The 22,288-nt window shown below is 36.9% G+C and overlaps 2 protein-coding genes across 3 annotated transcripts in view; one reads left to right on the top strand and one right to left on the bottom strand.

Annotated features, from left to right (window-relative positions):
• The window catches only part of NUDT8 (nudix hydrolase 8), a 57,118-nt gene extending 53,257 nt beyond the window's left edge, over positions 1 to 3,861 (top strand). Inside the window, exon 5 of the mRNA XM_063434919.1 lies at positions 3,599 to 3,861. Within this exon, the coding sequence (XP_063290989.1) occupies positions 3,599 to 3,820 (222 nt within the window). The 3' untranslated portion in view covers positions 3,821 to 3,861. The remainder of the gene's footprint in view (positions 1 to 3,598) is intronic.
• A 52-nt stretch (positions 3,862 to 3,913) lies between these two features.
• Positions 3,914 to 22,288, bottom strand: part of NDUFV1 (NADH:ubiquinone oxidoreductase core subunit V1) — a 33,870-nt gene continuing 15,495 nt past the window's right edge. For both annotated transcript variants that reach the window (XM_063434916.1, XM_063434917.1), the window contains exons 7-11: positions 11,369 to 11,581; positions 8,577 to 8,743; positions 4,616 to 4,697; positions 4,381 to 4,526; positions 3,914 to 4,103 (exon numbers count right to left, since the gene is read on the bottom strand). In XM_063434916.1, coding sequence (XP_063290986.1) covers positions 4,020 to 4,103; positions 4,381 to 4,526; positions 4,616 to 4,697; positions 8,577 to 8,743; positions 11,369 to 11,581 — 692 coding nt within the window. In that variant the 3' untranslated portion in view covers positions 3,914 to 4,019. The remainder of the gene's footprint in view (positions 4,104 to 4,380; positions 4,527 to 4,615; positions 4,698 to 8,576; positions 8,744 to 11,368; positions 11,582 to 22,288) is intronic.

Here is a 22,288-nt window from a genome sequence, read left to right as displayed (position 1 = left end):
AGGTATTGCAAATGGGGTATGTCCAGTCTTTTTAGTAGCCACTTAGTCACAAACACTGGCCAAAATTGGCGTTTTTTGCATTTTTCACACACAAACAAATACTAACGCTAACTTTGGCCAGTGTTTGTGACCAAATGTCTACTAAAAAAAGACTGGACATACCCCATTTGCAATACCTTGGGTTGTCTACTATTGCAAATGGTATGCCATTATGGGTGTAAATTTATTTCCTGGGCTACTATACAGTCTCAAAGGCAACGTAACACGCTATATTTGACTCTGTAACTTCCCAAAACACCATAAAACCTGAACATAGGGGGTACTGTTTTACACGTGAGACTTTGCTGAATACAAATATGTGTATTTTATTGCAGTAAAAGCAAACAGTATTATGACATTGACAATTAAAATGTCATGTAGAACTAAAAAAATAAAAAAAGTCATAAAATGATATATAATAAGGGGGGGTGCATTTAATATGAAAGAGGTGAATTACGGTTGGACAGACATATAGCGCAAATGCCAGGTTTTGTTTACATTGTTTCGTTCACAACGTGTACATTTGGCTCCGTCCTTAAGGGGTTAAAAAAAATCCATAAATGGGTGGTAGGTATTAAAAGGTTGACTATTCCTGACATAGATAATGGAAAATTATAAGATGTGATTTTTTTTTTTTACTATTTATCAGCAGTTTCGAAAATGGAGTCAATTTTACTTGGAAGTTATCACTACATTTACCTTAGCTTTATAGTGGTTGAAATGTTACCATTTTCCACAGATTTTGAAATTGATATAGAAATTTATCATGGATAATATCATCCAAGAGAAACAGAAAGGAATGTACTGCAAAGACTGCTGATAGAAGCAGAAGTGAAGAAATGCATTGTTAACATTTTTCAAGCCAACCAATCAGAGTGCTGTGACTTACCTGTCAGTCTCTTTCTTTACCTGTCAGAGCACTCTGATTCGTTGGCTTGGAATCAGCTAATCAGAGTGCTCTAAGCCTAATTGAAGGGCGTGGGAAGACTTTATAACCTCAGTCTGCGCCGTGCCCTCCATGGGTAAAGATGGATTACTTTTTAAGCTTCGTTTTTTTTTTTTTCGTCTGATTTTTTTGGGGGGGCGCTCTGGTTTTTTATTTTATTTTCAAAGTTCAACGGGTATTATGGATTTTTATTTGGCTGAAAAAATAAGATTTTAGAAAAAAGACGACATCAAACGGCAAGTTTTTTTTTATTTTTATTTACAGGGACTTTGTTTTATTTTTCCTCCTATTTTTACGCTGGGGTTATGACGACTAGGGTTATGGGGACCCCTAATCACCTGGGGGGTATTTACACTTAGCCCCACCCGTTGCCCATGGGTGGGGAGGACAATAGGTCTCCCCCAATTTTCATTTAGTGCCCCCACCTGCTGCTCATGGGTGGGGGCCGGACAATAGGTCCCCCCTTATTGTAAAGTGCCGACCTATGTAATTTGAAAGGGAATTGCTTTTTCTAGTTCTACAGAAATAGTGTTTTACGCTTCCATTTTTGCCTCAAGATGCTGGAAAAGCATTATGAGAGGAGTAGTAGAAATAGCACAACAGCTGGGATGGATCTCTATTCGACCAAAACGGTCAACCATCAAATCCATGGAAGTGAACGGATGACCATGTAAATGTAAAAAACACTAGGGAGAAGCACTCACCTCCAGGGCGCTCATGTCTGCCATCTGTATGGAGTAGCATAGCGACAGGCATCCCAACATTTAGTTTGTTACCGTCAAACGGTTTTGTTCTCATACGCTTTACTCAACACATCCAGAACTGCACCGGAGAACAGGTAAGTGGGACCCTCACTCGCGTATAAGCCGAGGGGGGCTTTTTCTGCATAAAAAATGTGCTGAAAAAGTCGGCTTATACTAGAGTATATACGGTATGTGTGTGGTGGATGCAGTGAGAGTATTTGATTAATGAATGCAGTGTGTGTGTGTGTGTGTAGTGGATGCAGAGTGCGTGTTTGTGTAGAGTGAGTGCAGTGTGTGTTTGTGTAGTGTGTATATAGTGAATGCAGAGTGTGTCTAGTGAATGCAGTGTGTTTGTGTAGAGTGTTTATAATGAATGCAGTGTGTACATAATGAATGCAGAGTGTGAGTGTTTATGTAGTGTGTGTATATAATGAATGCAGAGTGTGTGTTTGTGCATTGAGTGTTTGTGTATGTATGTTAAGTGTGTAAAATGGTGGGGCTTTTTTTTTCCTTTTAAAACAAAATATATAAAAAATTGAAATTAGGTTTTAGTCCCCCCTCCCTGCTTCTTTCCTTGCCAGGGATGGGGGATATGGCATTCCCTGGTGGTCCGGTGGCATTGACTGTGCAGAGGGGGCCCAGCACACTCTTACTTACCTTCCCAACAGCTCCCTTCAACTCCCCTGTCTAACTCTCACAGCCTGTGTGCAGCGCGGAGTGTTGGCATGGTAGCCCATGGCAATGCTCTGACGGCCGCGGGACCCGCAAGAGTTAGACAGGGGAGCTGCTGGGAAGGTAAGAGTGTGCTGCGGGCCCCTCAGGACCCTGATGACGGCCCTGGTCTGCATTATCAGCAATACCGGTATCTTTATTGGCCGATATTGCTGAAAATACAGAATATCGGCCAGACCAATAATCGGTCGATCCCTAGTTTGTACTGTATATTTTGCAAACCCTATGTGTGCTACGGCTTTATAATACTTCAAATGTTGCTCATCTATGTTGTCTGAGTACAGCAATATCCCCGTATGTACCTTTGCTAGGTATATATGGACGTTGAAGGGGCGCATTTGAGACACAGCCATTCAGTTTGTTTGTTTTTTGTAACTTGGAATTATTACACTGTTCATATCCCATTTTGGAGTATTTTAGCAGGCTACATATGCCAACTACCACATGAAGGCATACAATTTCTTAAAGAAGACATATCAGGGTAATTCAAAAGGCATATTTTGCACCTTTGCGTGAAATCAATTTTCCGCTAGCTTGTACCAAGTGTACTGGTGACTTGTATGTCATCTGAGAACAGCAATACCCCAACATGTTCCTTTTCCAGGTATTTGTGGACATTGAAGGGGCACATTTGAGACACAGCCATTTAAGTTTTTTCAAACTTTCCATTTTTACGCTGTATCCATACCCTACTTTGTTGTTTTTTTTTAGTAAGTTGATTATTCCATCCACATGGGCTGAATCAGTGAGACTGCTTGCTGTTGTGTGACACAGGGGGGACACTGCAGGAACATTAGCCCCACGATTGCGGCAATCTGGGGTTAATTTTAGTATTGGACGGAAATTTTCCGTCCTGTGTCTTTGAGGGGTTAATGGTTTAATCTGCATCTCCAACATATAATACTAGATAAAGCTGTATTCCTTCACTTAAAATAACACACTAGGCACCATAACTACTGCAGTCTGCTGTAGTGGTTATGGTGCGAGAAGTGCCAGTGTGCCCACCCAGTGTAATTTGTTATGGTGCTTGGAGGGTTCCTTTACAAATGTTATCTCCTAGCATGTATATACATTCGGTTTCTCTTACTTGTACTGTGACGCATCCACAACTGTTGCCACTTTGTTTATCTGTCCCCAGGTGGAGTCTCTTCTCACACTACCCATTTCCCTTGCTTGTATGGACGTCTGCCGTGGTTATACTTGCTTTCGTCAGGGTAGTCGGTATTCATATACTTTACCAGTTTTCCGACTCATGGAATACAAGGTTTGGGGACTTACAGCTATGATGACAGACTCTGCACTCTCACTGCTATTTCCAAACACATACAACAGCATTCTACAAGGTTCTCGGACAGTTTGAAAGATATTTTGGTTTATATTTAAATACAGGACCTTGAACCATTCAGAGTTTGGTGTATTTATTTAAATATATTCATGAACTCCATCAGTCTGCTACCATGAAAGTTCAAGTTTATTAACTCATAAACGGCAAACGGAATCCCCTCCAGGCATGTGATGGGATTTATAATAGGAGTCTTTGCCAACACTCATTCTTCATATTAGCTGCTGGCCTTCTGTCTGTTGGCTGTGTTAAACTGTTGTATGCGTTTCTCCAATTCTGGACGGAGATGGCGAATCAAACCCTAAGAAACAATATCAAATTACATTAATATGGTGTGGAGAAGAAGCTATACAGCAGTTGAGAGCTAAACCAGAGCTAAATAGATACTATTCATGTGTGAACTAAAAAAGTAAAAGCATAAAGCAGTGTTTCATATATAGTATATTAAACTATCAACATAGTTTGTATCTGGTGTACACTCTGCACCCAGCCACTACGAATACAAGTCTTTTATTCCTCCTCAGCGTTACGGTGCCCAGTACGTAATAAATGTATTTTGTGAGCCATAAACAACTTACTTGCACAGGCCAAGCAGCTCCATCGCCCAACGCACAGATTGTGTGTCCCTCAATTTGTTTACTAATCTCCCACAGCATGTCAATTTCAGCCACACGAGCATCACCACGGCACATACGCCACATTATTTTATTCATCCAATCAACTCCTAATAAAGAAAAAATGATTCGCTTTAAGCTAATAAAACATTTAGAAACAATTACTTGTACTTTAAAAAAAAGTTTAAAAAAAAGTCACCTTCTCTGCACGGTGTGCACTGACCACAGCTTTCATGCTTATAAAATTCTATAAGACGAGCGATTGCACGGACAATATCAGTCTGCATTAAAAGAGTAAGTGGTGAGCAGTCAATACATAAATCAAGTTGATTAATGGATCATTATAATAAAATAATTAAAATGTAATATAAAAAAAAAAGCGCTTCTAATTTGTAACTGAGATGTTATGTACTGATTGGCTACCCACTGTATATATACGGGACACTTCACAGCAAAACCACTACAGCTAAATGTAGTTGTTTCTGCGAAAAGGCAGAATTTATATTGCTGTCTTAACAGTTACTAGAGGGACTTCCTGCATAAGGTTCTCCAAGGTTTGCAGGATCAACATTCACCCTCTCCACGGGAATGCTTAACGCTTACTGGTCATAGCATGGCAATTGCTGAGCATGCACACTAGCCCCAACCAAGGATTGTCCAAGGGGAAGCATTAGATTGCCTGAGATCATCTGTTATGATTTAAAATGGAACCATGCTCAGTTCAAATTATTGGGATGAATATAAATCCTTAAAAAGGTACATTCTAGACCCCTAAAGCCACAAAGTGCTTTATGCGTGATGAGCCTGTAGAAATTAATCGTGTTACACGCTCTGGCTGTCAAATACATCAGTGTAGCAAAAACTCAGGAGGTGGGCACCTCAGTGGAGTTAAACTCAAGAGGTAGGCAATTGTTCAGAGCATCTGCCTTGCAACGACTTCTCATGGAGCTGCACTGGGAAGTCTGTAATTGGACAGCCACTGAAGGCTGCAGGGTTAGAATGGGAGGGTTTGCAAAGGATTCAGAGATCTGCAGCTTTTGCAAGCTGTTTTAGATACATCCCCAAATGAAACAAATGCACAATTAACTTCATGCATGTTTTAGTTGGGGGTAGATCTACTAAAAACGTGACTTAGGTTTGTATTTGGGCGGTGGAGTGTTCCTTTAAGATAAATGTTCTTCCTCATCTGGTCTAGGCTTAACTCTGAAATTTCAACCAGCCTCTGACATAAAGGTTAGGGATCGACCGATTATCTGTTTTACAGATATAAATCGGGCGATATTCGGTATTTTCGGCAATATCAGTATCGGCCAATATAGATACCGATATTGCCGATAATACCTCCTAGGACCGCCAGGCTCATTACAAGCCCGGCGGTCCTGGGGGGGGCGGGCAACAAGCCACTGGACCACCAGGGATTGCTATATCCCCCCTCCCTGGCTAAGTATGAAACACGGAGGGGGGACAACAAAAATAAATACTAATTAAATATAAAATTAAAAATAATAATTTAATAAAAAATGCCCCCTCACACACTCCATTATATACACATACACTACACAAACACACTGTGTATATAATGCAGTGTGTTTTTATAATGCACACTATACAAACACACTGCATTATATAAACACACTGCATTATATACACACACTATACAAACAAACACTACACACTGCATTATATACACACACACATTATACAAACTCCATTATATACACACACTACACAAACACGGTGTATATAATGCAGTATGTTTGTATAGTGTGTATATATAATGCAGTGTGTTTTTATAATGCACACTATACAAACACACTGCATTATATACACACACTATACAAACAAACACACTGTATATAATGCAGTGTGTTTGTGTAGTGTATGTATATAATGCAGTGTGTTTATATAAACACACTATACAAACACACTGCATTATATACACACACACTATACAAACACACTGCATTATATACACACACACACACACACTATAAAAACACACTGCATTATATACACACACTATACAAACACACTGCATTATATACACACACACACTATACAAACACACTGCATTATATACACACACACACTATACAAACACACTGCATTATATACACACACACACTATACAAACACACTGCATTATATACACACACTATACAAACACACTGCATTATATACACACACTATACAAACACACTGCATTATATACACACACTATACAAACACACTGCATTATATACACACACTATACAAACACTGCATTATATACACACACTATAAAAACAGTGAATTATATAAACACACTATACAAATACACTGCATTATATAAACACTGCATTATATACACAGTGTGTTTGTGTAGTGTGTTTATATAATACACAAACACACTGCATTATATACACACTATACATTATATAAACACACTACATGCACTATACACACACTACACAAATACACACACACTTTGCATTTAGTATATACAGCATTCACTTTACACACACTGCATCCACAACACACACTACACAAACTGCATCCACAACACACACACTACACAATCACACACTGCATCCACAACACACACACTACACAAACACACACTGCATCCACAACACACACACTACACAACACACTGCATCCACAACACACACACTACACAAACACACACTGCATCCACAACACACACACTACACAAACACACACTGCATCCACAACACACACACTACACAAACACACTGCATCCACAACACACACACTACACAAACACACTGCATCCACAACACACACACAATACACAAACACACACTGCATCCACAACACGCACACTACACAAACACACACTGCATCCACAACACACACACTGAATCCACAACACACACACACACACACTGCATCCACAACACACACTGCATCCACAACACACACTGCATCCACAACACACACACTACACAAACACACACTGCATCCACAACACGCACACTACACAAACACACACTGCATCCACTACACACTGCATCCACTACACACTGCATCCACTACACACTGCATCCACTACACACTGCATCCACTACACACTGCATCCACTACACACTGCATCCACTACACACTGCATCCACTACACACTGCATCCACTACACACTGCATCCACTACACACTGCATCCACTACACACTGCATCCACTACACACTGCATCCACTACACACTGCATCCACTACACACTGCATCCACTACACACTGCATCCACTACACACTGCATCCACTACACACTGCATCCACTACACACTGCATCCACTACACAAACACACAGCTCCCCTGTCTAAACACACTACATCCACTACACGTGGCATGTATATTTTGTGCTTTTACCTTTAGAAGTTTTTATTTTCCAAAATGGTAAATGTACATAATATCGGCAAATTATATCGGCTATCGGCTCTAAAAAATCAATATCGGTCGATCCCTAATAAAGGTTTCCCTAACATATATATTACAAGTTGGAGGATATAGTATTGGAAAGACAGCTAAACAGTTGAATGACATCGAACACTCCTCCTTCCATTTCCCTTTCACACAATACCCTGGTAAATTGCCTCCTTGGAGCCAAAAATGTACCCAACTATTAAACTCTGGTGGAAACATACAGTAGTTTTTGACCTCTAACCCATTATTCCCCCCCAACCTTCTCTTTCCACTCCATCAACTCTTTCTTATATGAAATTAATGGGACACTATAGTCACCAGAACAACTACAGCTTAATGTGGTTGTTATTGTGAGTATAATCATTGCCTTCAGGCATTTTCATGCAAACACTGCCTTTTGATAGAAAATAGAATGGACCATTTTATTCAGGTTTAATTAGCATTGGAAGATAAAGAGTCTCAGCATGCAAACCGTTTAATTCTTCAATTTTCTACAGCAGAAATGAAGACTAATCTAAGACAATACATTTTCTCCTCTAATATATTAACATAAAATCAACTCTTGTTAATGCCTACACTGGTTACTAAGTTTGTTTTTCTGGCAGGACAATTTTATTTGTGTTGGTTCTTTCATTTTGTTCCTCTATTACAAAGTTATGTTTCTGTTTAACACGTTTTCTAAAATCAAAAAAAAAAAAAAAAGGGAATGCATTTTGCAACTCACATAAGATCCAACTCACCGATTTATCCATCACAATGATAGCTGCTGTACCAAGGCCAGTTTGAGCTTGGACAAGGGCATCAAAGTCCATAAGAACAGTCTCACAAACTGATCGTGGGATGAGGGGTGTAGAGGAACCTCCAGGAATTACAGCAAGTAAGTTATCCCAGCCTCCAGTGACTCCTCCTGTAGGAAAATGTGTTATAGAAAACTAGTCACCAAACTTTAACATCCAGCTGGTGCACAGTAAAATATTTGGTTGAATTTAAAACTGTTGCAAAATACACTTAAAAGGTACACTTTAAGCACTATAACCATTTCATCTGAATCTTGAATTTGGTTATAGTGTCTGGAGATTCCTGGCACCATCTCTCTGTTCCGTGTCAAACTACTTTCAAAATTTAATTTTCAAATAGGCCAGAAGCCCAGGCCTAGATGATTGAGACACAGATACAACTAGACGATACTGAAATTCGTCGACAACGACTTTCATAATTGATTATCAATCTTATCAGAAGCTGTTGCAGCTCTCATTTAGCATTAGACCATTCAAAACAGTTTAAAAGAACACTCTAATGCCAAGAATACATAATTTTTTTCCGAACGTTAGAGTGTTTTCCTTTTTTTTTTTATTGCCTTTAGTTCTTGTCACAACCGTTGCTGCTCCATAGGCTAAGAAAATCATTATAGATGAGCCCAGGCAATCCAATGCTTCCCTTGTAGAAATGTACTGACTTGCACCAGAACGACTGAGTGATCGACACTAAAGGTGGCCTTAGAGACAAATGTAATCACTGCCTGAAATGGTCAGCCTGCAGAGACATGTTCTTTGTCCCACCACAGCCTAACATAGTGGTTCTGGTGCTTACAGTGTCCCTTTAACACTGAATAAAAGGGACAGCACTAAATGGCATAATTTAATATGCCTACAGTTTCACTTTAAAAGAACACTATAGCATTAATAGAAACATGTATTCCCAGTGCTATAGTTTTAATATACTTATTTAAATCCCCATCCATGCCTGTGAGGGTTTGAATGGTGAGTTTAACTTCGCTTACAGACTTTGTTGTGCCAGCCTCCTTGGCTGAGATCATCAAGATTGATGGAGAACTTTACGCCCCCTGAACCCCAAGTCACCTTAAAAAGTGATTTACTTCTTAAATGGCAAATAATTGAGCATCAAGACTGCAGGGGCATAACCTATACACCAACATTGCTTCATTAAAGGACCACTATAGGCACCCAGACCACTTCAGCTCAATGAAGTGGTCTGGGTGCCAGGTCCATCTAGTGTTAACCCTGCAGCTGTACACATAGCAGTTTCAGAGAAACTGCTATGTTTACACTAGGGTTAATCGAGCCTCTAGTGGCTGTCTCACTGACAGCCGCCAGAGGCGCTTCCCACTGTGAAAATCACAGTGCGAAGATGCTGGACGTCCATAGGAAAGCATTGAGAAATACTTTCCTATGGACTGTTTGAATGTGCGAGCGGTTCTGACGTCGGCAGAGGGAGGAGAGTTCCCCAGGGCCAAGGGAGCCCGGCGCTGGAGAAAGATAAGTGTTTAACCCCTTCAGCCCAGTGGGAGTGGGACCCGGAGGGTGGGGGGGGACCTAGAGACCCTATTGTGAAAACGAGTTTGTTTTCCTGGCACTATAGTGGTCCTTTAAGCTAAAGTTTTTTGTGCCTATAGTGTCCCTTTAATGCTACGTTCTAACTTACCTTAGGTCATATAGCAATATCACAACTCTAAATCCTTTTTATTGGCCAAGTTAAAGAGAACAGAGACAAATGTGGTATTCTCAACCAGCAAGTGTGTGTTCACTTTGCTGCGCAAAGTGCACAATTTTATGCCAACATTGCGGAGGTTAACCAGGTTGCCTGTTTGTAGTACTTTTTCAGGAGTTAACAGACAATCTTATAGCAAAGGCAGTAACCAAACATTTGACAGTAAGCACCGTTTATTATTGTGGATATACTACATCTTTTAGAGCACCAGATGGATGAATCCAGGTACCTGGGGTAAAATCATGAATCCGAGCACTCGTTTCAAAAGAGAAAACAGATAAAGCAATTGTGGCCTACCAGGAATGTCATGCAGAGGTTAACAAGAGGCCACTTTCTGGGATATTCAAAATCTATAATCTGAATAGATAAATCAATAAAGCAACATAACCATCTAATGCTATACATAATTAAAATGATGCTGTGAGGTCTCCAAATCAAGATATGTTAAGAATGACTACAAACAAGGTTTTAGTTGAGCCACTTGGGGAGTAAGGAGATGCCCTAAGACTCAGGTTTGACCTGTTGGATGTCTGGAGCATAGGAAAATTGTAACAAATCAGAAATTCTAAAATTGTCTTTTTATCACGTATATGGCAGGAGATAGGGAGCTCAGTTTTATGCAATATTAGAAGTATGTACATCACATACCTGTTTGGAGTATAGGTGTTGTAAACTGGTCATGTTGTCAAGTGGGAAAGACAGAGGATCACATATAGTGGCAGTCTGGCATATACAAGGTTAACTTATACTCAATATTTAACATCTGTTAAGTCTGCTGTTGATTGTTAATTTTTCTTGTGTTTTATTAAAATAATGCAAATCTAACAATATCTTTAGACTCTGGCATCCAAACTCACAACCCCCTATTTTTTATTGTAAAGTAGCAGAATACTTTAGATACTGGAATAGGTATAAAGTGACTAGAGGTCAGGTGCTCTCAACCCTTTCATACCCACACACTCCCCACTGTCACAGCTAAGACAATAGTTTGGTCTGTGACAATGATCTTCTCCAATAATATTACCTGCATGTCTCTCGATCAGCTCTTTTAGTGGGATGGACATCTCCTCCTCTACAGTACATGGATTGTTTACATGTCCTGAAATGTTGAACAATTTGGTTCCTGAATTTCTTTCACGTCCAAAACCAGCAAACCAGCTACCCCCACGTCGGCAAATGGTAGGAGCCACTGCAACGGTTTCCACATTAGCAACTGTTGTTGGACAGCCGAAGACTCCTGAGAAAGGAGGGGGGGGGGGAGGCAAACACGCTTTGTTACTTCCAAAAAAAATGTTTTATTTTTTTTAAGTACCCATCCAAATTGTGACAACTCTGGACAGATTTGGCTGGCTTTGGTTGTTCTGCTCAGTAATGACACAATCCATAGAGACAATAGCCCTTCCCTATTGAGCACTGGTGCATACTGTAAATGCCAGTATAAGCAAATTTCACAGCGTGTATCTGACTAGTGCTGGATGTCTCAAACATGAGAAATCCATCAACAGATTTGCAGAGCCTGCCCAAGCATTGCAACACTGACAAGCTGTCAAAGCGTTCCGATGCTTGTCAATCTATGCAGATTCTGTACCCCCTACACATGGTCCACATACATCCTAGAATCTCTGAGACTATTATAGATCAAAACAATAGCATTGCAAACAACTTGAGACTTCGTTTTCTTTTACGTGGAGGTTATTTTATGACTTATGCATTTTGCTATTTTAGTTTTAGTGCAATTAAAAATGCAAGTATATTATATCAATGGTAACGTAACTATTCAAAAATTGCTTTCTACATTTCCAAACAAGAGTTTTTCACAGCCACAGCAAGAAAATATATGCTGTTAATACCACTTTTTCTTTCAAAAATCAGTATGCGTTCCATACATGCATTTCCCTTAATTTGCAAGACATACTTTGCCAGTTATACCCAATGTATGCAGCCAGACATGACATGACATCTAAATTATATAACCTGACAAATTAGGTCAGGTTGCACAATATACAGGCTTGAGTACCCTCAATGTTAGTTTTCTTTCTACACATTAGGACATTATTCATTGGCAAGAGAATACGGTTGAAACAAGAAGATCTGAAAATAATAGTACTACATCCAGAACAGGCAATACTGTGACGACACAAGCAGAGATCCATAATCCCTCCAGAGAGGAGGTTTTTTTAGGCAAGAACACAAGAGAAATCACAACATGGTTTCACCCAGTAACGCCAAAAAGGAGAAAAAGAAAGGACTTAAATCCAGAAGAGATAGAGGAGGAAGAAGAGCAGGAAATAAACAGAAAAAGAAACAAGAAGAACAGCCAATAGGCATCTTCAACCTTGCAGAAATCACGCTATCCCCTTCGCATATCTCAGCATTGAATAAAGGTTTGAAATTCGCTCCAACAGCGCATGTCGACAAATTCAATACCATGATCGACATTAAGAGATTCATTAGGAAAGTCAGCATTAAGAAGCATTTTGCACAAATTCAAGACATACCTAAAAAAGAAGAAACAGTGGATGTCTTCAAACATAGCAATTTGAAACCTACCTCAACTTTCTACCCCTATAACCAAGTTTCAGCTGGAATGGAAATGTTTGAGGAACTTGTTACAGAAGACATAAGAAAGATCAAGAAAAATAACTACCAAAGAAATAATCTTACGAGAAAAGAAATAGAAGCGTTGGAGAACCTATCGAATAACGAAGAGATATGCATTAAACCGGCGGATAAAGGTGGAGGAATCGTGATTATGACTAAAGAAAATTACTTAAAAGAAGCATATAGATTATTAGGAGATGGGGAAACTTATGAAAAGCTACCCAAGGATCCATTGGAAAAGATACAAAGAGCACTGAAAAATATGCTTATACAGGCTGAAGAGGTAGGAATCCTAAAAGCGTCAGAATACAAATTCCTGGATATAAATTTTCCGAAAACTCCAACATTCTACTTCTTACCAAAGATACATAAAAACCTGAGAACACCACCAGGCAGACCTATTATTTCTGGCATTAATTCCATCACTTCAAACTTGTCTCAGTACATTGACCATTTCTTACAACCATATGTATTTGGAGTGAAATCACATCTAAAAGACACAACGCAGATGATTCGGGAACTGGCTTCTGTGGTATGGAAGGAAAATCTCATCCTGGTATCCATGGATGTAACATCACTGTATACCATAATCGAACATGAATTAGGGTGCAATTCAGTTAAGAACACCCTGAGGAGGATTGGAGATCTAGAAGAGTCACAAATCACGTTTATCATCGAAAGCATTGAATTTATACTTAAGAACAATTATTTCCTTTTTGAAGACCAATTTTTCCTACAGAAGAGAGGGACTGCAATGGGGACAAAATTTTCTCCCAGTTTTGCCAATATATTCATGGGCGAATGGGAAAACAATTATATCTGGAACACCCACTCATGGAATAAAAATATCCATAGGTACAAGAGGTATATTGACGACATCTTTCTTGTATGGGAAGGGAGCATAGAAGAACTGGACAAATTTCTCGTATACATCAACAATAATACCTGGGGAGTAGCACTCAATACAATCCACAGCACTACATCTGTGGATTTCCTTGATCTTACCATCTATATTGAGTCAGGTATCCTGAAAACAAGAACACATTTCAAGGAAGTTGATGTCAACAGTTTCGTCTTAAAGGAAAGTTGCCATCTTCCAGCATGGCTGAAAAATGTACCATACAATGAATTTAGAAGATTAAGGCGCAATTGTACAGACCAACAAGTATATATAGAACAGGCAGAGAAAATAAAAGAAAATTTTCTGGCTAAAAACTATGATCCTAAGGAAGTAGAATATGACCTACTGAGAGTGAAGAATATAGAACGCAGTAACCTGCTAAGAGAAAAGGAAAGAAATGACAGAGTAACACCACAGCAAACTAACCTTTTTCCACCCATCATTCTGGATTATAGTAAAGAGAATATACAACTTAAAAAGATCCTGTTGAAACACTGGCACCTACTAAAAAGAGACAGATCTTTGACTAGTACCATACCCGAAAAACCCAGGATAATATTTAGAGGAGTTAGGAACCTCAAAAACAAATTAACAAATAATCATCTGAAAGGAAACAAGAAGGAAGGAAAAAGAACAAAAAAGGGTTCCTTCTACTGCAATGAGTGTATTGCTTGCAAAACCAGCAGAAACACTACATTGAAAGGAGTACATGAAATCTCTAACAGAAAAGTCAATAATCGTAATGAAGTATTCAAAATTAAGGACTTCATTACGTGTCAAAGTGTGAATTTAATCTACGTACTGGAATGCCCATGTGGACTCCAGTACGTGGGCAGAACAAAAAGACAGTTGTATATAAGAGTCAGAGAGCATATGCTAAATATCAAAAAGAAATTTATGCAACATACAGTATCGGCACATTTTGCACAGTACCATGGAGCAGATATGAGCCTCTTGAACTTTAAAGCCATATGCAAAGTAAAGAAACACTGGAGAGGTGGAGACCACACGAAACAGCTAGGCATACAAGAGATGAAATGGATATATAATTTAAATACACTACAACCAAATGGCTTGAATGCAGAATTTGAATTATGCCATTTTTTAGGATAAATAGCGATAGATAATAATCTATCACTTCCTAAAGAATAGTAATTCGGTCACTCACTGATCCATAATAGTATTTATCTCGAATCATAATAATAATGATAGTGCCCCATAGGAGTACAATAATAATATACAATTAAGAGGTACAACATCATACTTATCTCCCCTCATGCAATTTATCCTTTTGCATTAATTATGGCATAGCTCTATTTTCCATGATCTTTAGTTTTATAAACTGTTAGATTCCCTATGTGATAGGTGATCTCACTTTATAACCCCATTCTGCATTCCAGTGACAAAACACAACTTTCCAATATGTATACACCTTTAAATCAGAGAACATAGATTCGTAATTGTATCTAGTAAACTACTTCTCTTTTTTTTTTTTTTTTTTTTATATTAATATTTTTATGATTATTATTTTAGTGTTGAGCATTTTTTTTTATATTTTGTGGATCTATATTGTTGTGAATCAATATTAGCAATTGGTAGAGAGTTATACCTACTTGTATAGTACTCACTGCAAAACACCGGTTTGTTTAATAAATTTTTTAATACATTTATTTTTAAATACATTTATTTTTATACATTTAATTTTTAGTGCACTGGTATTACTCCCTTGGTTAGAAAGCACTAACAATAAAAAGTGTACCGATACATGACTGTATATTGTAGAAATGCCCTGTGAATTATGTCCATATATTGAAAGTTAAAAGAAAGACAGTTACGTTTGAATTTGTATCCAGCGGGAGTAACCATGGCGACACATAGTAACAAAAATGTAACATTGTGAGCATGATCGCAAATAAGAATTTGAAAATATGTGTTAGACTATTCACATTGTATTATTAATGACTGTTATGGAATTCCAGAAGTTTGAAACATCGTTTTTGATTAAGTGTTAAATGAAAATCAGAGTCCGCTATAAAAGCGGCATTTACCTGAAAAGTCCGCATCCATTGATAAAGCCGTTGGAACGGAGAAACGCGTTTGGAGGGACACAACCCACATCACAGAAAGCCAGCGCCTGGGGAGCATTCACCTTCACTGTTACCAGCAAACCAACATCTGAACTGCTGATTTCGGGACGCCGAGAACAGCATAAGGTCTGCACCCAGCACTGTCTGTACTAACTAGTAGGCATACCGTAACGAAGCCCTACTATTACTCATTTAAAGATATCTGGAGTTTGTTTTAATTCCAATTTTAATTTATGTGAAGTTTTTTACACTGATACTTAGCTTCCAGCTAAGATTCAAATAAAGTCAATTTATTAATATTCTTATTTGTACAAAGGATTCCCTTTTTGTAGTGAAATAGTGTATCACTAATTTACCCCTTTTTTTCTTTGCTTTTTTTCTTTGCATTTTCATATTTTATTTGATCATGGAGTAACACCAGAAAACATCGGGAACAAAGGGACCTGCACAGACTATTATTGGACTTTATTATTTAGTCTGTTGCATTTATTACATGAGTAATTTTATTGACGTTTTATTTGTGTATTTCTCTAGAGGCAAAGGGTATACTTTTCACTTATTTTGCACATTATTCATTGTCTTGTTGATTTTGTGCAGTGCATTTCCAGTCTTGTTATATAACGGTCAATGACTGTTTTTGCTCTCTGCATTGTTTCACTCAAATGTTTTCTTCCATGTATTGTCAGTCTTACTTTATCAATTTCTAATTATGCATTGGCTATTCTGTGTTCAGCATTGTAGTTTTCCATGGTGTGTCTGACTTGTGCCTTGTTACACACTGTCTGTTACTATGCATTGCTACATTTCATTTTATGCTAATTAAAAAAGTAGAGAAAAAAAAAGGAAAGGGGAAAGAGGACAGGCGAAAAGAAGGAAAGGCTAAGCGAAAGTAAAGAGATAAAGGAGGAAAGGAAAGGAGAGAGAGAGGAGAAAAAGAAAAGGGAAATAGGAGGAAGAACAAAGATAAATGATAAGAAGTGCAACCGCAAATGAAAATATAACTGGTTGGCAAGTAATGTCCCATATTAAATTCATAAGAGATACATGAATTCCATAAATCTATATATCAAATAAGCGGTCTATGCAAATTAACTTCAAAGAAACTAGATTTTGACCATCATTATCTACTTAAGACTTTAATGAGTTTTTTTATTTGGGTCTGCTGAGTAGAATCCCTTAAACTGATTAAAGCAGAGAAGAACTGTAATTACACCCCCAAAAGAAAGCAAATAAATGTGAAAGGAAAGTAACTCCAAATGATATCTTAGTAGGCGGATTACTGTTGTTTTTTTTTTTTTTTTTTGCCACATTTATTAACCCCTTAAGGACAAATGACATGTCATGATTCCCTTTTATTCCAGAAGTTTGGTCCTTAAGGGGTTAAATCCTTATCCCAGAATATTAAAAGATAAGAATAAGAACATACATACTAAAACCTAAAAAAGAATCTGCAGGAAGGGAAATGCAAAGAACAAATAAAGAAAACAGCGAAGAAAAAGAAAAACATTAAGTGAATAAAGAGCAAAAAAGAGAAGTCAAAGGAACTGAATTATATATCCAACATATTAAGACCGCATACAAGAAAAAAGAAAATCTAGGAAAGCAAAGTAAAGATCAAGTACAAGAAGATAAGGGTAGCTAAAAAAGAAGAAGAAACTATCTTATTTTACCGAATTGCTTCTCCTGTAATTGCCTTTCAGTGCATTTCTTTCGTTTTTTTTTTTGTATTGAAGATCTAATATAATTAGACAGCATAATGGCAACTAAGCGCTCTCAAGATCCCAAAATGAATACTAAAAACGACAAAAAAGCCACTAAACAAGAGACGAGATTATCAACCTTTTTCTCTCCTCAAATGAACCAAGAGGTTAATGACGACCAGTCTCTTGACTCCTCCTTTCCAATTACACCTTTTTCTTCAGATCAAAACAATACCACTCCAGAAATAATAAAAAATCTTCTGGACAACACACTTAAAGAAATAAAGAAAGAAATCCAAGATAATTCTATAGATCTCAAAAGCGACATTTCTAAAGTTCTCACCCGGATTCAAAGTATTGAAGAGAAAGAAGAACATATGGAATTTCAATTTCAAGTATTTAAAGAAACACATAATAAAATGGAGGCAAAAATATTGTCACTGGAAGAGAAATTAGCCGACTTGAAAAAACGCGCCCGTAGAACAAATGTAAGAGTTAGAAACATCCCAGAAAATATTACAGACGACAAATTAAGAGACTTCATGAAAGAACTTTATTCAATCCTAAATCTCTCATTAGATCCCCACGATATTAAAATGGATCGCTGCCACGGAATTTTTAAACCATCTAATGTTAAACCCAATTTCCCAAGAGATGTTATAGTTGCATTTCATTCATATGAAACCAAGAATCTTATTTTATCATCACTGAAAAAGAATAAACCTACTGAAGAAAAATGGAAAGAAATATATGCCCTTCCAGATTTCTCATATACTATAAGAACAAAAAGAAGAGAATTCTCTCCAATCTTCCAGATATTAACAAAACATAACTTAAAATTTAGATGGCGATACCCATCCTCGCTACAGATCCTGCATTATAACGACTGGCAAACATTTAAGACTTACGATACGGCAAAAGAATGGCTGAACACAACCAAATTTGCATAAATTTGAAATACACTCGGAAATAGCTAATAAAAACTTACGCAAAACTTTCTCTCTACTTCCAATTTTTTTTTTTTAAACACTTTGTGTATCTTATTATTTTAAGATATATTAATAAAAATAGACGATCGGATGAGTGGGAAGTGCCATATAGATAAACTAAATTTAAGAAGACTGTTTTTGTCAAAGAATCACAATATGATAATCCCATTTTTTGCACATTACAAGCACTATAGAGTTAAGAATATAAATAAGTATGCTAGATATTGAAAAATAATTACATTTTTTTTATTTTTTTGTGTACCAGGAATGATCACCAAGATTGATTTATTACACCTATATACTCATTTTTAGGCTTATACATAATAAGGCATCACATGCACTATATAGATAAAGAATATAAATAACTATGCTAGATATTGAAAAAGAGAAATAATTGGAAAAAAAAATGTTTAAACACAATTTGTTTATTTCACTACTTTAAGATATACCAATAATTATAGATGACTAATAAGCGGAATATAGTAAAATTAACTAAGCCTAAAGGGATTGTTTTTCTCAAAGAAATGGAAACACAATATGATATTTTAATTTTGCACACTAACCACGTAGACTTGATAACACCATAGAATTTACTTTTTTGTTAATATAATATCACATATGTGTCAACTTATTAATTAAGATTAAAAACACAAGTTAAAATCCTAGGTAGATAAAGATAGAAGACAGAGAGAAAGAAATAGAGAGAAGTCGATAAAAGGGATCTATGAGGAAGAGAAGATAAAGTGAAAGAAAGGAAGATATAATGGAGAGAAGAGAGGGGAAGCTGAGGAAAGAACTAAAGCTAAGAAATAGAAAGAAAAAGGGAGAAGGGAAACAGAAAGAAAAGCGAAAGGAATAAAAAAAAAGAAACGGGAGAGGAAACGGAAAACAGAAGGAAAGAGGATGAGAAAGAACGAAAAAGGATAAGAAATGTGCGAGTTCCTAAATACCATACTTTTGTCACCTAAAGCCATTTCAAAACACAAAAAGATGAAATTATACAGAAAAGGAAAGGAAGCAAGAAGGTGAAATAAATAAGCAAGAGGAGGAAAAGAAAAGATTGAGACATGGTTAAGAAACTTTTGAATAACTAGAATATATATCAGTTTATCTCCCTCCCTGTGGGTATCATATTTGATACTTTGATGCTGGAGACTTCTTCCAAGCTATAATCGCTGCAATTTTTGCAATGTTTTTTTTGTGTATGATGTTTTTTAACATACATAAATTTATGTTGTCTTGTTGTAAATATTTTTTTTATGTGATGTTTAGTATCTCAGGATTACTTTCGATTAAGATTTGTGAATATAGAAAGTTAATGGAAAAAAATCTACCCTATATACTCGAGTATATAAGACGAGTTTTTCGGCACATTTTTTGTGCTGAAAAACCCCCACTCGTCTTATACTCGAGTCAATGTCTGTATTATGGCAACTTACATTGCCATAAAACAGACAAGGACCCCCGGGCTCATTACAAGCCCGGCGGTCCTGTTGGGGGCTGACAGCAAGCTGTAACTGACCTTCACAGCAGCTCCTGTCAAGCTCCCTTCTCTCACCTCCGGTCCGGTCAGCTCCCTCTGCAAGTCTCGCTAGAGCCGCGGGGTCAGAGCGTTGCCACGGGTTACCGTGGCAATGCTCCGCGCGGCAGTCACACCGCAAGACTTGCTGACAGGGGAGCTCTCTGCATCACACACACAAACACACTCTGCATCACACACACACACACTGCACTCATACACACACACACACACACAGCACTCATACACACACACACACTACACTCATACACACACTACACTCATACAAACACACACCGCATTATATACACACACACACACACACACACACACACACACTGCATTCAATATATATATATATATATATATATATATATATATACACACACACTGTAAATAAATATTCAATTAATGTAATTTTTGGGGGATATAATTTTATTTAGAAATTTACCAGTAGCTGCTGCATTTCCCACCCTAGTCTTATACTCGAGTCAATACGTTTTACCAGTTTTTTGGGGTAAAATTAGGGGTCTCGACTTATATTCGGGTTGACTTATACTCTAGTATATACGGTATTGGAAAAATCAAAATTATTAATTTAATATCCATTAATGCTCAAGGGCTTAATTCCCCAAATAAGAGAGGATTTTTGTATAATACTATTTTGAGAGAAACCCAGTGGAGAAAATGGGATAAACAATACTGGAACTTTAAAAAAAAATTTCCCCTTATAGCCGTAGCTTCTAATACAATACAAAAAAAAAAAAAAAAGAAGAGGGGAGTTGCAATAATATTTTCAAATTTAATTAATTAAATATATCTGAATATTCTGAAAACAACCCCGAGGGCATATATATTATATGGATAGGCAAGATTAATGAAATTCAATACACATTACTAAATATTATTATTATTTCATCCTGCGTAACGTAATTACCCCCATGTTTCCACAGCTCACAAAACCTCGGCCAGAATCGATATGTGCTGGGGAGATTCTGCTTTAGTTAAAAAAGTAAAATATGTCTGTATAAAAGTTAATACATGGTCTGACCATGATATTCTTATACTAGAAATAAAAGAAACAAGGAGAAAACACCCTCCCCCATAGAGATTGAATGACTCTATATTAACAAGTAAAAAAAAAGAATATATATATATATATATATAAAAAAAAAATATATATATATATATATATAATTCTGAGTTATTCTTTGATGAAAACCTACCAGAACATACATCAAATACAAATCTCTGGTGCACCTATAAGGCTGTAATCAGAAGTCATTTGATAAAATTAGCGAGCCAAGAAAGAAAAGAACGAGGGATGAGCCTGTCAGATCTTTTTTTTTTTTTTTTTAACAGCTCAGAATAAAGAGAAATACTCCCAATAAAATGTTGATCTTATTAAACAATATGAAAATATGATAAACCAAAAGACCCTGATAAGGATTGAATTTAATTTGAAAAGACTTAAAATTAAATATTTTTATCGCAACAACAAAGTTGACAGAATATTAAATAGATTAAAAAAAAAAAAAAGTAGATAACAAGATCTATACATTTTTTGAAGGAGATAATGTTTTACTGACCCCAGAAAGTTTTGGTAATTCTTTAGAAAATATTATGAGAAGCTATATAACTTAGAAGATAGTCCCATAGAGTCGGCCATTGATAAATATTTAGAAAAAATATTAAATTCTCAAAAATTACTTTGGCACAAAAATAGAAACTAAATCAAGAGATAAACCAGGAAGAAGTTAACTTAGTTATAAACAATCTTCAAATTTCAAAAACACCAGTTCCCAATGGCTTCTCAAATTTGTTCTTTAAAACATTTAAAGATATTATTTCCCCAAAATTAACAGCAACATTCAATGAAATTGCCACTATGGGCAACATAACAAAATAATTATTAAGAGAACATAAAACCTATTCTGAAACTGAATAAACCTCCAACAGATATTACGAATTATAGACCAATATCACTAATCGACAAAGATATCAGATAAGATTTATGCTTCAGTTTTAGCCCGAAGATTAACTCCACTACTTCCTGATTTGATTTATTGTTGACCAAATAAGCTTTATTACGGGCCGCCACTAGTGATAATTCGCGTAGGATGATTGATATCTTCGAATATGCTCAA

The sequence above is a fragment of the Pelobates fuscus genome, chromosome 10, assembly GCF_036172605.1.
Source record: "Pelobates fuscus isolate aPelFus1 chromosome 10, aPelFus1.pri, whole genome shotgun sequence".
Classification (NCBI taxonomy): domain Eukaryota; kingdom Metazoa; phylum Chordata; class Amphibia; order Anura; family Pelobatidae; genus Pelobates; species Pelobates fuscus.
This window is presented reverse-complemented; position numbering and strand designations above follow the sequence as displayed.